The sequence below is a fragment of the Pan paniscus genome, chromosome X (assembly GCF_029289425.2).
Source record: "Pan paniscus chromosome X, NHGRI_mPanPan1-v2.0_pri, whole genome shotgun sequence".
Lineage (NCBI taxonomy): Eukaryota > Metazoa > Chordata > Mammalia > Primates > Hominidae > Pan > Pan paniscus.
In genome coordinates this window covers 102,258,751-102,273,606 of record NC_073272.2, presented here as the reverse complement: position 1 = coordinate 102,273,606, position 14,856 = coordinate 102,258,751, and the positions used below count along the sequence as shown (strand labels likewise).

General features: G+C 42.5%; 2 protein-coding genes across 17 annotated transcripts in view; both read right to left on the bottom strand.

Annotated features, from left to right (window-relative positions):
• The window catches only part of GPRASP2 (G protein-coupled receptor associated sorting protein 2), a 117,882-nt gene that overhangs the window by 50,578 nt on the left and 52,448 nt on the right, over nucleotides 1-14,856 (bottom strand). The gene's annotated exons all lie outside the window — the stretch shown is intronic.
• Nucleotides 9,714-14,856, bottom strand: part of GPRASP1 (G protein-coupled receptor associated sorting protein 1) — a 63,585-nt gene continuing 58,442 nt past the window's right edge. For all 16 annotated transcript variants that reach the window (XM_063601835.1, XM_063601840.1, XM_063601841.1 and 13 more), the window contains one exon: nucleotides 9,714-14,589. In XM_063601835.1, coding sequence (XP_063457905.1) covers nucleotides 10,068-14,255 — 4,188 coding nt within the window. In that variant the 5' untranslated portion in view covers nucleotides 14,256-14,589 and the 3' untranslated portion in view covers nucleotides 9,714-10,067. The remainder of the gene's footprint in view (nucleotides 14,590-14,856) is intronic.

The window sequence follows — 14,856 nt, the reverse complement described above, 5'->3', positions numbered from 1 at the left end:
GAATCCCTGAGCAGACCAATAACAAGTTCTGAAATTGAGGTAGTAATAAACAGCCCACCAACCAAAAAAAATCTCAGGACCAGATGGATTTACAGCTGAATTCTACCAGAGTTACAAAGTGGAGCTGGTACTATTTCTTCTGAAACTATTCCAAACAACTGAAAAGGAGGGACTCCTCCCTAATTCATTTTATGAGGCCAGCATCCTCCCGATACCAAAACCTGGCAGAGATGCAACAAGAAAAGAAAACTTCGAGCCAATATCCCTGATGAACATACATGCAAAAATCCTCAGTAAAATACTAACAAACCGAATCCATATGCAAATCAATAAATGTAATTCATCACATAAACAGAACTAAAGAGAAAAAAACACATGATTATCTCAATAGATGCGGAAAAGGCCTTCGATAAAATTCAACATCCCTTCATGTTAAAAACTCTCAACAAACTAGGTATTGAAGGAACATACCTCAAAATAATAGCCATTTATGACAAACCCACAACCAATATCATACTGAATGGGCAAAAGCTGGAAGCATTTCCCTTGAAAACCAGAACAAGACAAGAATACCCTCTCTCACCACTTCTATTCGACATAGTATTAGAAGTTCTGGCCAGGGCAATCAGGCAAGAGAAAGTAATAAAGCATATTCGAATACGAAGAGAGGAAGTCAAATTGTCCTTGTATGCAGATAACATGATCCTATACCTAGAAAACCCTATCAATAGAGCCCAAAATCTTCTTAAGCTGATAAGCACCTTCAGCAAAGTCTCAGGATAAAAAATCAATGTGCAGAAATCACAAGCATTCATATATACAAACAGCAAACAAGCAGAGAGCCAAATCATGAATGAACTCCCATTTTCAATTGCCACAAAGAGAAGAAAATACCTAGGAATAAAGCTAACAAGGGAAGTGAAGGACCGCTTCGAGGAGAACTACAAACTACTGCTCAAGGAAATCAGAGAGGAAATGAGCAGATGGAAAAACATTCTATACTCATGGATAGGAAGAATCAATATTGTGAAAATGGCCATACTGCCCAAAGTGATTTATAGATTCAGTGCTATTCCCATTAAACTACCATTGGTATTCTTCACAGAATTAGAAGAAACAATTTTAAAATTCATATGGAAGCAAAAAAGAGCTCGTGTAGCCGGGAAAGTCCTAAGTAAAAAGAACAATGCTAGAGGCATCACGCTACCTGACTTCAAACTATACTATAAGGCTACAGTAACCAAAACAGCATGGTACCGGCACAAAAACAGGCACATAGACCAATGGAACAGAATACAGAACTCAGAAATAAAACTGCACATCTACAACCATCTGATCTTTGACAAACCTGACAAAAACAAGCAATGAGGAAAGGATTCCCTATTTAACAAATGGTGCTGGCAGAACTGGCTAGCCATATGCCAAAAATTGAAAATGGACCCCTTCCTTACACCATATACAAAAATTAACTCAAAATGGATTAAAGACTTAAATGTAAAACCCAAAACTATAAAAACCCTAGAAGAAAATCTGGGCAATACCATTCAGGACGTAGGGATGGGCAAAGATTTCATGACAAAAATGTCAAAAGCAACTGCAATAAAAGCAAAAATTGACAAATGGTATCTAATAAAACTAAAGAGCTTCTGCACAGCAAAATAAACTATCATCAGAATGAACAGACAACCTACAGAATGGGAGAAGACTTTTACAGTCTGTCCATCTGACAAAGGTCTAATATCCAGAATCTACAAGAAACTTAAATTTACAAGAAAAAACTAAACAACCCCATTAAAAAGTGGGCAAAGGAAATGAACAATTTTCAAAAGAAGACATAAATGCGGCCAAAAACACATATGAAAAAAAAGCTCAACATCACTGATCATTAGAGAAATGCAATCAAAATCACAATGAGATACCATCTCATACCAGTCAAACTGGTGATTATTAACAAGTCAAGAAACAACAGATCCTGGTGAGGTTGCAGAAGAATAGGGATGCTTTTACACTGTTGTTGGGAATGTAAATTAGTTCAAGCATTGTGGAAGACAGTGAGGCGATTCCCCAAAGACCTAGAATCAGAAATACCATTTGACCCAACAATCCCATTGTTGGGTATATACCCAAAGGAATATAAATCATTCTATTATAAAGATGCATGCACATGTATGCTCACTGCAGCAATATTCACAATAGCAAAGATGTGGAATCAACCCAAATGCCCATCAGTGATGGACTGGATAAAGAAAATGTGGTACATGTACACCACGGAATACTATGCAGCCATAAAAAAGGAATGAGATCATGTCCTTTGCAGTGACATGGATGAAGCAGGAAGCCATTATCCTCAGCAAACTAATGCAGAGACAGAAAATCCAACACTGCAGGTTCTCACTTATAAGTGGAAGCTGAACAATGAGAACACATCAACACAGAGACGGGAACAACACACACTGGGGCCTGTGGGGGGAGGGCAGCAAGCAGGGAGAGCATTAGGAAAATGAGTTAATGCATGCCAGGCTTAATAGCTGGGTGATGGGTTGATAGATGCAGCAAACCACCATGGCACACATTTACCTATGTAATTTACCTAGGTGATGGGTTGATAGATGCAGCAAACCACCATGGCACACATCTACCTGCACATCCTGCACATGTACCCTGGAACTTAGAAAATAAAATAAAATAAAATAAAATAAAATAATTCTGAACCAACTGGGCCTTATTGACATTTATAGAACAATTCACACAATAACAGAAGAATACACATTCCCTTCAAGTACACATAGAATATTTATCAAGGTAGACCATATTCTGGACCATAAATGAAGTCTCAGTAAATTAAAAGGATTCAAGTTACACGAAGTATGTTCTCTGGCTACAACGTAATTAAATTAGAAATCAATAACTGGAAAAGTCCCCAAATACTTGAGAACTACACAGCATACATCTAAATAACTAACTCTTGCATCAAAGAATAAACTCAAAGAGAAATCAGTAAGTAATTTCAAACTGAAGAAAAATGAAAACACAACACACCAAAAATTGTGAGATATAGTTAAAGTAGTATTAGAGGGAAATTTGCAGTACTAAAATCCCTATATTAGAAAAGAAGAAAGGTCTCAAATCAATGGCCTCAGTTTCTAGTTTAAGTGACCAGAAAAAGTAGAGTAACTTAAACACCAAGTAAACAAAAAAAATAATATATATGAAGGGAGAAACCAAGGAAATAGAAAACAGTAAAACAATAAAGAAAATCAATAAGACTAAACGCTAGTTCATTGAGATGGTCAATAAAATTGATAACCCTCTAGGCAGAAAAATTTTTAAAAAGAGAGAGAAGGAGAAGACACAATTAGTAACATCAGGAATGAGAGAGGTTAAATCATCAGATACTCTACAAACGTCAAAAGAATAATGAGAAACTGATTAACAAGGATGTAGTAAAACAGATACATATATTGCTGGTGGCAGTAAATACTTATAGTACCCCTTTCCAGGGAAATTTGAGAATACCTAATAAAACTACACACATGCACTTATTATTTGACCTACCAGCACCAGATCTAGGAATCTGTGAAGATACACGTCCAAACATACAAAAATACTGTATATTTTCTTTTTTTTTTTTTTTTTTCATTTTTTTTTATTATACTTTAAGTTTTAGGGTACATGTGCACATTGTGCAGGTTAGTTACATATGTATACATGTGCCATGCTGGTGCGCTGCACCCACTAACTCGTCATCTAGCATTAGGTATATCTCCCAATGCTATCCCTCCCCCCTCCCCCCTCCCCACCACAGTCCCCAGAGTGTGATATTCCCCTTCCTGTGTCCATGTGATCTCATTGTTCAATTCCCACCTATGAGTGAGAATATGCGGTGTTTGGTTTTTTGTTCTTGTGATAGTTTACTGAGAATGATGGTTTCCAGTTTCATCCATGTCCCTATAAAGGACATGAACTCATCATTTTTTATGGCTGCATAGTATTCCATGGTGTATATGTGCCACATTTTCTTAATCCAGTCTATCATTGTTGGACATTGGGTTGGTTCCAAGTCTTTGCTATTGTGAATAATGCCGCAATAAACATACGTGTGCATGTGTCTTTATAGCAGCATGATTTATAGTCATTTGGGTATATACCCAGTAATGGGATGGCTGGGTCAAATGGTATTTCTAGTTCTAGATCCCTGAGGAATCGCCACACTGACTTCCACAATGGTTGAACTAGTTTACAGTCCCACCAACAGTGTAAAAGTGTTCCTATTTCTCCACATCCTCTCCAGCACCTGTTGTTTCCTGACTTTTGAATGATTGCCATTCTAACTGGTGTGAGATGATATCTCATAGTGGTTTTGATTTGCATTTCTCTGATGGCCAGTGATGATGAGCATTTTTTCATGTGTTTTTTGGCTGCATAAATGTCTTCTTTTGAGAAGTGTCTGTTCATGTCCTTCGCCCACTTTTTGATGGGGTTGTTTGTTTTTTTCTTGTAAATTTGTTTGAGTTCATTGTAGATTCTGGATATTAGCCCTTTGTCAGATGAGTAGGTTGTGAAAATTTTCTCCCATGCTGTAGGTTGCCTGTTCACTCTGATGGTAGTTTCTTTTGCTGTGCAGAAGCTCTTTAGTTTAATTAGATCCCATTTGTCAATTTTGGCTTTTGTTGCCATTGCTTTTGGTGTTTTGGACATGAAGTCCTTGCCCACGCCTATGTCCTGAATGGTAATGCCTAGGTTTTCTTCTAGGGTTTTTATGGTTTTAGGTCTAACGTTTAAATCTTTAGTCCATCTTGAATTGATTTTTGTATAAGGTGTAAGGAAGGGATCCAGTTTCAGCTTTCTACATATGGCTAGCCAGTTTTCCCAGCACCATTAGGATACAAAATCAATGTACAAAAATCACAAGCATTCCTATACACCAACAACAGACAAACAGAGAGCCAAATCATGAGTGAACTCCCATTCACAATTGCTTCAAAGAGAATAAAATACCTAGGAATCCAACTTACAAGGGATGTGAAGGACCTCTTCAAGGAGAACTACAAATCACTGCTCAAGGAAATAAAAGAGGATACAAACAAATGGAAGAACATTCCATGCTCATGGGTAGGAAGAATCAATATCGTGAAAATGGCCATACTGCCCAAGGTAATTTACAGATTCAATGCCATCCCCATCAAGCTACCAATGACTTTCTTCACAGAATTGGAAAAAACTACTTTAAAGTTCATATGGAACCAAAAAAGAGCCCGCATCGCCAAGTCAATCCTAAGCCAAAAGAACAAAGCTGGAGGCATCACACTACCTGACTTCAAACTATACTACAAGGCTACAGTAACCAAAACAGCATGGTACTGGTACCAAAACAGAGATATAGATCAATGGAACAGAACAGAGCCCTCAGAAATAACACCACTTACCTACAACTATCTGATCTTTGACAAACCTGAGAAAAAGAAGCAATGGGGAAAGGATTCCCTATTTAATAAATGGTGCTGGAAAAAATACTGTATATTTTCACAAGGTTATTCCTTCCAGTATTATTTGTACTAGCTTAATATTAGAAACAAATGTCCACTCATAGGAAAGTGAGTAAATAAATTATGGTAGTGACACAATAAAGTACTATGCAGCTGTAAAAAATAATGTGGAAGACATTTATGAGTTGGCTTCAAATCTGTAAAATGCAAAAAATATAGAGGTTAATAGGACCAATATAATTTATTTTTTCTAATATATTCTCCTAAAAGAATTTGGTATCATGTGGCTATCTCATAGACCTGAGCTATGACCAAAAGGCTTCAACACCAACTAGGAGATGTCACCAAGAATAGGTGCAAATCACCAAGTCTAAAGCATTGGCTATAAAACTGAAACAAGGAAGACAGCAAAGGGTCTACAGAGGGGAATCTGTAAGACAGTCTCTGTAGGTGGTTCTCAGAAAGACCCTCTTCTGAGGCCCTGGACTTTAGGAGGAGGGGGCATCAGATGGAGCAGCAACCCTTGTCATTAGATGAAAACGAACTGTTGAGAGCACAGTTTGAGACTGGGTCCTTTCAGGACCTCATATCCAGGGCAGATCCTCAGGATGCTGCTGCCTGAGGCTGAGATCCAGAAATCTACTTGGGGGTTGAGAAACACAGAGTATCGCAATGAAAATTCCTATGTGAAGAACCCAAAGCATTTAGGTTCCCTCCTCTTGAGTCTCTGTTTCCTCCTTTCTTCCCTAGAGCTGAAAATTGAGGTTCATTCCTCCCTTGGATTCCCAGCCAGCTAGAGCCTTGGAGCAAAAGGTGGATGTCCATGTTCCCCCTCCCCCACTAAGACATGATTAGAGGGTTGGAACTTTCAGCCTCACCCCTTGACCTCCAAGGAGAGGACAGGGGCTGGAGATTGAGCTAATCACCAATGGTCAATGATTTCATCAATCATATCTATGCAATGAAACCTCTACAAAAACCCTAACTGTCTGAGATTTTCCAGGTTGGTGAACTCATTCATATTCTGGGAAGGTGGTGTACCCCAAATCCACATGGATGGCAGCTTCTGCATTTGGGACCCTTCTGGACCTTGCCATATGTACCTCTTCATCTGGCTTTTAATTTATATTCTTTATAATGAACCAATAATAGGAAGTAGCATTTCCCTGAGTTCTGTGGGCCCTTATAGCAAATTATTGAACCTGAGGAGGGGGTTGTGAGAACTCCCAACTAGTAGCTAAGTCAGACAGAAGTGTGGGTGACATGGAGATCCATTACTTGTGACTGTTGTCTGAAGTGGGGGAGGGCAGTCTTATGGGAATGAGCCCTTAACCAGAGAAGTCTGCACTAACTCTGGGTAGTGTCAGAATTGAATTAAATTGTAGGATACCTAGCTGGTGTCCTCAAAGAATAAAAGAATTGCTTGGTGTGAAAAATCCACACATTCTATCCCAGAAGTATTGTGGGTAGAGGAACCATTTTCTTTCACTTGGTACCCAGTGGATGCATGGGGCAGGGGGAAAGGAGAATACTCAATGTGAAAGAGGAGAAGGACTTACCATGGGGCTGCTACCTGGAATGGGACCAAAGAAACACGTCCTAAGGAATGAGCAGAGATCACAACACAAGAGAGCAAAGGGTATGCAGAGGGGAACCTATGAGACTATCCATGAAGCAGTTTCTGTAGGTGGTCCCCAGACCCTCCTCTAAGGCCCAAGACAGCAGGGAGAGAGAGCATCACATGGAACAGCAACCCACTTTGTGTCCCTCAATGGGAATGAGATCCTGCTGCATGGGGCTGAGATCCAGGAATCCCCTTGGGGGTCGAGAAGCTTGGAGTATCCTAATGAGAAATCCTAAGTGAAGGGCCCACAGCATCTAGGTTTCCTCCCCTCGAGTCTATGTCTCCTCCTTCTTTTCCTAGAACTGCCTGGATTGAGGTTCATTCCTCTCTTGCATCCCCAGCCAGCTGGAGCCTTGGAGCAAAAGGCAGATGTATGTGTTCTCTTCTGCCCTCCTCCACCCTCCGCCAGTTTTGAGCTGGTATCAGCCATCCCCACTGCCTGAATACTGCCAGTAAACAGACAGACAGAGAGCAGAGTGAGTGCCTACTTGGTGGGAGGAAGACAGCAGTAGCATAGTCCATGGTTCCCATCCCCACCCTTACCTTTCCTGATCCAGCACCACACGTGTTCACGAACTGTCACTTCACCATTTCCCCTCTCTGGGCTCCCCTGAAGCCAACTCCATCCATATGCCCACCTCTCCCACCCACACATAGAAACACAGGGCGCTGGGCTGGGACCCCTGGGATGTTCAAAAGGCAGGAGGCAGCCCGGGGATCCGAGGCACTACCTGTACCCGCATCTAGTCTCAGTCACCGCCTCTCAGGGATGGCATCTGCCGTCCTTGCACCCACCTCCTCCAATAGCAACAGCTGCTTCTCTTCACGAACGCCTCGGGCAGGTAGAGTCTGCTTCTTGTGCTCCTGGACAAAAGACAGACCGTCTAAGACCGCTAGCGGTTGGCTGAGGGATAGTTTCCTCTACCAAGAAATGCTGTAATTCCGGTCGCCTGAGAAATTAGTTTTCAGGCTGATGAAGCATGGAGAGACACCTACCCACCTTAATATTCCGCCGTTCCCCCCACCTCCCGCTCTGCGGAGCACAGTTGTCGTCTGCCTTTCCTGTACTTTCTGGGTGTAAGAAAACACTCCTCTAGGCCGGCTCAACCCAGAGCCTGGTCACATGACCCACCGTCAGCCCCTCCCCCCTCCACGTGACTGCGCAGTCCGCTAGTTCGCCACAGCCCTGGATGACAGTCAGAAGACAGCCTCCGGGGTGCTTGCTAGAAGACCCTCAAGCTCCTGGCCCAGACAGCTGGAAGGAAGGCCGGGCTTTGCTCTGGAGGACCACTGGGCTGGCGAGGAACATTCGATGAGGATTGGGGAGATGAAGTGATTTGTGATATTTTGTATACGACTAGAGCGACATACTAAAACACACTCAAGATCTGTCTTGAAAAATGCTGGTAAGCAAAACAAACATTCAAACTCCAATTTGCACCACCAGGATGATCCCTGTTAAAACTTTTGATTTGTGAAGGGAGGCAAAACTGCCACTTTGCCCTAATTTCGTAAACCTTAGCAAACTAACATCATATTGGAATTTAATTTATATCATTTATAATGAACCAGAAATAGGAAGTAATGAGAAATAAGATCAGGTGGGAAAAAGCCTTTGCATCCTGAGGCAAACAAAATGTAAAAGGGTCACTGTATCTATTTTTTTTCCTGAGAAAATAAAACTTTGCATATTTCCTGTTATCCTGGACTCTCTCCCCAAACCGACTTTATCCCTGTCTCTTGCTACTGTCTGAACATATATGTTCCAACCTTTTTAAATGTAAAAATACATGTGGGATGAACTCAGGAACTTTGGCAATTTTACAGTTTGGTCCTTTAAATACTTTTTAATTTTTAATTTTTAATTGACAAGCCAGTTCTTCTGAAATTGTAGTCTCTCTTACCTCTTCATTCCTTTGATACATTTTATATCATTGTAGAATTTTCTATTATTAAATAATATACACTTCACATGAGTTTGGTCAATTTATTCACATTTATTTTTCAAATGGGATCATACTTTCCATGTATGACACCAGTGTTCTCTATTATATGAAATATCAAAAATGTCAGGGCTTTTCCTAAAACCCTATACATCATCATGTTTAATGGCTGTATGATGTTGCCTTAACACTTACCATGGTACCATCATGATTAAATTGTCTTCCTGACTCAATCAAATCCCTATGCTTTCCTGTCTTATTCTTTTGCCCTTTAGGTAGTATGGAAGCAGCAGTTGTACTTTGAGCTGTAAAATGCAAATCCTCAGCTCTTTAAAACTTATGTCATCCTCTATGTTGCTCAATATATTCCTCTCACTCACTCTAGGCAAACAGGATACCTCACTCCCATAGGAAAATTTTTCCTAACTCCATGCTTTTTTTTTTTTTTACACCACCAATATCTTTCCCAAACTTCAGAGTCCAACCGAAGTAGCTACTTTTTCTCTGAAGTATGCCCTACATAGCAGCCCCTGGTAATTTTTGCGTTTAAGGCTGAGAAAAAAACTTTTGAAAGGAACATATTATTCATATATTAATTATCTCTATGTGTGTTCATGTGTTATCATTGGGTCTGTATTTTAATTTCAAGAAGAAGGGTGATTTCTGCCAACTTTAACATAGAACTTTATTGAAACACAAACAACACTCAAATATATATATATACAGTAGAACGACAATCAGAAGGGTGGCTTATTTATGATTGCTCAGTTCACTATAAGCTCAAATACTGAACATCACAATGTGGACAAGACAAATATCAACAAATGTGTTTTCAGCTCTAATATTCAGTTGGCATCAGAAAAATGCTCCAGCTTACAGACAGAGTTGGACAAAGTTAGTGTCAGCACTAAAGATATATGTTGCAACACAGAACCAACTGTTAAAATCAAAGCATTACTCAAGGATCATAACTCAGGAACATAAGGACAATCTGAGGCCAGCAATTAACCATTACTAATTTTCTTGGTCCCCTTCAGGGTCATTTTGATTGTCTGTTTTGCCTTGCAGTTCCTTAGCAAATTTCTCAACTTTGTGGAATGCAGAAATAAGCGGCTCAATATTGAAATCATCATCAGAGAACACTGTTTCTTTTTTGATATTGTTGCCAATATTCTCAAATATTGCAAGAACAATTTGAATATTGTCATTTGTCTCTTCCCTGTTAAAAAGGCCTATAAATTCTGACACTGCTTCAGCACTGAGTAGTTCTTTTGTCATGAAAAGATTTTCAGACAAATTCAGTAGCATTTTCAAAACATGAAACCTTGTTTTGGCATTGCCTGTAGCTAATAAGGAGAGAAACCCAGACATATAATTGGCAACCAGTGTGTGATAGTCAGTAGTAGTAGTGAGATGTCTAATCATCCTTATTCCAGACAGCTGTTCCGGGGAATCCACGCTATAAGCAAGGGTTTCCTCACACACTTTACATATGTATGTCTGAATTATGTTTAGATTCGGATAAGGTGGGGCCATGAGAATCATATTTTCCAAAAAACTTGTTCTAACTCGGGAGGACGGATAATTAAGCAAGGTTTCAATAAGTGAGACAACACCTGAATCTCGAATGAAATCTCGGGTAAATTGAGAAGCACTTCTCATACCCATTGCGATTTTAGATATTTCATGAATAAAAGGATCCCGAATTTTTTCCATTAATAAAAGGAGTTCTTCAAACTCTTCAGAACCAATTTTCAGCTCACATTGTATGCAGTTACAGGATGAACTCTCAGGCTCTGTACTCTCCTTGGCCCTAAGATGCTCTCGAATTTCCTGGACTGACCTGTAGGAAGGATCATACTGAAATGGGAACTCAGGACTAGGCTGATCAGGCTGAAGCAAAGATTCCTGATCTTCCCCTTCTGGGCTAAGTACCATGTTCCTGGGTTTGCCCCCAAACATTTCACAGAATAAAGATGCTGCCTCTTTCGGAAATCTAAAGGGGCTTATAGATGGGAAGCCGACCCTACCCCATGGACCAGGCTTGAACTGAACAGTGACCTCCTCCCAACTCTGAGGCCTGCGTGAAGGATCAGGCTCCTGTTCAACTGAACACGTGGACCTGCAAATGGCCCTGAACACAGGACTAGGATTTGATTCAAAATGGGCCTCATCTCCTGCCCAGAACCAGGACCCCACTATGGCCTCATCTTCATCAGCTAATGTCCTGGACCCACAGTTGCTTCCATTGTCAGTCCTGTTATCTACCTCATCTTCAGCCTCAAACCAAGACCCAACAATGGCCCCTTCCTCATTTTCTGGCTTGGACTCACAGGTGGCCACAGTTCCAGTTTCCTTAATGGCTTTGTCTCTAGACCAGAACCAGGACTCAACAATCATCTCTTCATCATCCTCTGGCTTGGATACACAGCATGGTCCTGCTTCTTCACCGACTTCTTTTCCATCCCAGAACCAGGACCCAAAAATGGTTTCCTCTTCAGTCTCTGACTCCATCTCCTCTACTGCCTGAGATCCAGCCTGTATACTGGCTTCTTCTTCAGGCCAGAACCAGGACCCAACAGTGATTTCTTCCTCCTCAGTCCCAGGCTTTGACTCAAAGCCGACTCCTGCCACTGCCTCCGGACTGGCCTCTTCTTCCCAGAACCAGGACCCAATAATGACTTCTTCCTCTTCAGCTTTAGGACTGGATTTGCTGCAAGACCCAGCCTCTCTTCTAATGGTCTCTTCTCTGGCCCCAAACCAGGACCCAACAATACCTTCTTTCTCAGCTGCTAGCCTGTCTTCTTCTCTAGTCTCAGCAGCTGGCTCTAGTCTGTCCTCTTCTCCAGCCCAGAACCAAGAACCAATAATGTCCCCCTCCTCAGCTTCTGGCCTGGACTCTTCTCTGTCAGTAGCCTCTGAAATGGCTTCATCTTCTTTCCAGAACCAGGAATTGATTATGGTCTCCTCTTCAGTCAGTAACTTGGCCTTTTCTCCAGTCCCATCTATATTACTCTCTTCTGTAGCCCATAACCAGGACCCTATAATGGCCTCTGGCTTTGTGTATTTTCTGGACCAGAACCACGAATTGACAATGTCCTCTTCCTCCTCTGGCCTAGACTTCCAACTTCCTCCACCGGCAGGATACATACAGGGTTCTTTTTCTGCCCAGAAGCAAGACTTATTATTGGTCTCCTCAGCCCCTGCCATAAATCTGCATCTGACACCAGTCCCATGCTTCATACTGACCTCTTCTTTGGCTCCAAAACATGGTATCATGGCCTCTTCCTTGTCCTCCAGGCTAGACTTGCTGTTGACATCACCCTCCACACAAGCTTCTACTCTGGTCCAAAACCAGGACCCAATAATGGGCTCCTCCTCCTCAGCCCCTTGCATGGTGTCACAGCTAGTTTCAGCCCTACAATCCATATAGGTCTGGTTTTCAGCCCAAAACCAGGACCCGAATATTGTCTCTTCTTCAGCTCCTGGCCTGGCCTCTTCTCCGATTCCAGCCTCTATATCAACTTGTTCTCCAGACCAAAACCAGGGACCAATGACCTCTTCTTCCTCAGACCTTGTCCTGGACTCACAGCTGACCCCAACACCAGATTCCACACTGGCCGCATCAATGACCCAGAACCACGACCCAAAAATGGTCTCTTCCTCAGCCTCTTGGTTGACCTCTTCACCAGCCCAGAACCAGGAACCAATAATGACCTGTTCATCATCAGCTGCTAGTATAGATTCAGAGGTGGCCTCAGCCCCAGTTTTCATACTGGTCTTTTCCCTAGCCCCAAATAAGGAATCACCAGTATGCTCCCCATCAGTCCTTGGTCTGGATTTACTGCTAGCCCCAGTCCCCATACTGGCCTCTTCTTCAGTCCAGAACCAACTCCCAATTATGGACTCATCCTCCACTTGTAGACTGGACTCTATGCTGGCTTCATCTGCCATGCTGGACTCGTCTGTAGCCCAGAACCAGGTCCCAATGAGGGCTTCCTCCTCTGACCTGGCTTCTTGCTTGGCCCTGGCTCGGGCCTTGGTTTTGGCCTCTTCCTTTGTCATTGCCCTGGCCCTGGCCTCTTTCTTGATCATGGGCCTTGAAAAGGTATTAGCATTTTCTTCAGGCCAGACACAGGACTCTTTTTTAATTACATCTATAGACCCAGGCATGAAATCAATGCAAGCTTCTCGCTTGGCCCTGTGCCTGGCCCTGTTATTGGCCTCCTTCCCAGCTCTCATTTTGGACCTGAATTTGGCCTCCTTTCCAGCCCCAAACCAGGACTCCAAATGGTCTTCATGCTCAGATCCAGAACTTGATTCAACATAGACTTCTTTCTTAGACCTAAACCTGGACCTGCTATTGGGATCTTCCCTGGGCCCAGACCAGGTATTGGTTTTATCTCTGGCCCAGAACCAGGGTGTCTTAACAGACTCATCCTCAGAACCAGAACTAGATGCAATATAGAGCTCCTGGTTAGTTTGGGACCTAGACATGGTATTAGCCTCTTGATTGGCCATGTGCATGGATCTGTTACTGTCTTTTACCCTATTCCCAGGATGAAATTTTGCAGTGACCTCATCTCCACTCCAGAACAAGGAACTCACAGATTGGTCTACCCATTTGAAATCAGAATTAGGAGAGGCTTCTTGTTTGGATGTAGGCCTAGGACAGCACCAGGACCCCATATTGGTCTCCTCCTTTGACCTAAAAGAAGGCTGGAATCCTGCTTGGTAATGGGCCTTCCTTCTAGGAAAGCTCTCAGTGTCTGTATTAACCAGTTCTCTATCCTCAGACAGGTACTTTGTTTTAGCAACCAAGACAGAATCAGTACTGACAAGTGGAGAGGCTATGATATTGGTCTGGGAGTTTCTCTCTGTCTTAGACAATCTTTCAGCACCAAACCTGGGCTGAGCCCACATCTGGGCTTCTTCCTTAAATCGTGAAACAGGTATTGCCTTGGCCTTACTCTTAGGGCGTGCCCCACCCACTGCACTTGTCTCAACTTTGGTGCTTGCTCCAGGCATAACCTTGGACTTATTCTTGGGCCTTGCCCCAGGCATTATCTGGGCCTGGGTCCTAACCTTGGGTCTGACCACCAGAGGGACATCATTCTCTATCTCAGCCCCACCTACAACCTCTTCCGCAGGCTTCTTTTCAGGCTTGACCTGGGCACCAGACTCAATCTCTGCCCCAGTCATGGTACAAGTTACAAAGAAAGTCCAGTACTATACTCCTCCCCCAGTCTAAACCTCAACCACAGATCTGTCACAGGTTTGTTTCTTCACACTCTGATCTTTAGGTGATTGAGGATATAAGCTTGGAAACAAGAGTTAGAGTCAATATCCAGTCCAGTAGTCACTCAGCCTCCTTCCCAAACACAGTCTCAGTCAGTAATTCAATAATACAGATAGAGTGTAGAACAGGCACAACCAAGCTTGAGGAAGACAGAGATTTCCCGGATGGGTGCAGACCCGTTGAGGGTGGTTGTCAGCAGCAACTCCACCACCAGCAAAGCAGCCACTGGAGGTGGATCTAGGGAGAGAGAATGAAATGGGGCTTTGAGTCTCTTCCAATTATGTCATCCCATGCAGAGACATATGCAGTGAGACTGATGTTGAATGCTAGGTGGGACAGCTGGGCTTTGAGAAAGTCTCTCTGGACCGGCTGCCTCCTATTAAACAGGTCCAACAATGGTGGGAAAGTGTGTTGGCAATGGGAGGGGCCAAGAAGTCCCCAGATTGGACCCTAATCACTCCCGGACCCATGCTGGTCTCCACTACCCCACCCAAAAGTATACCC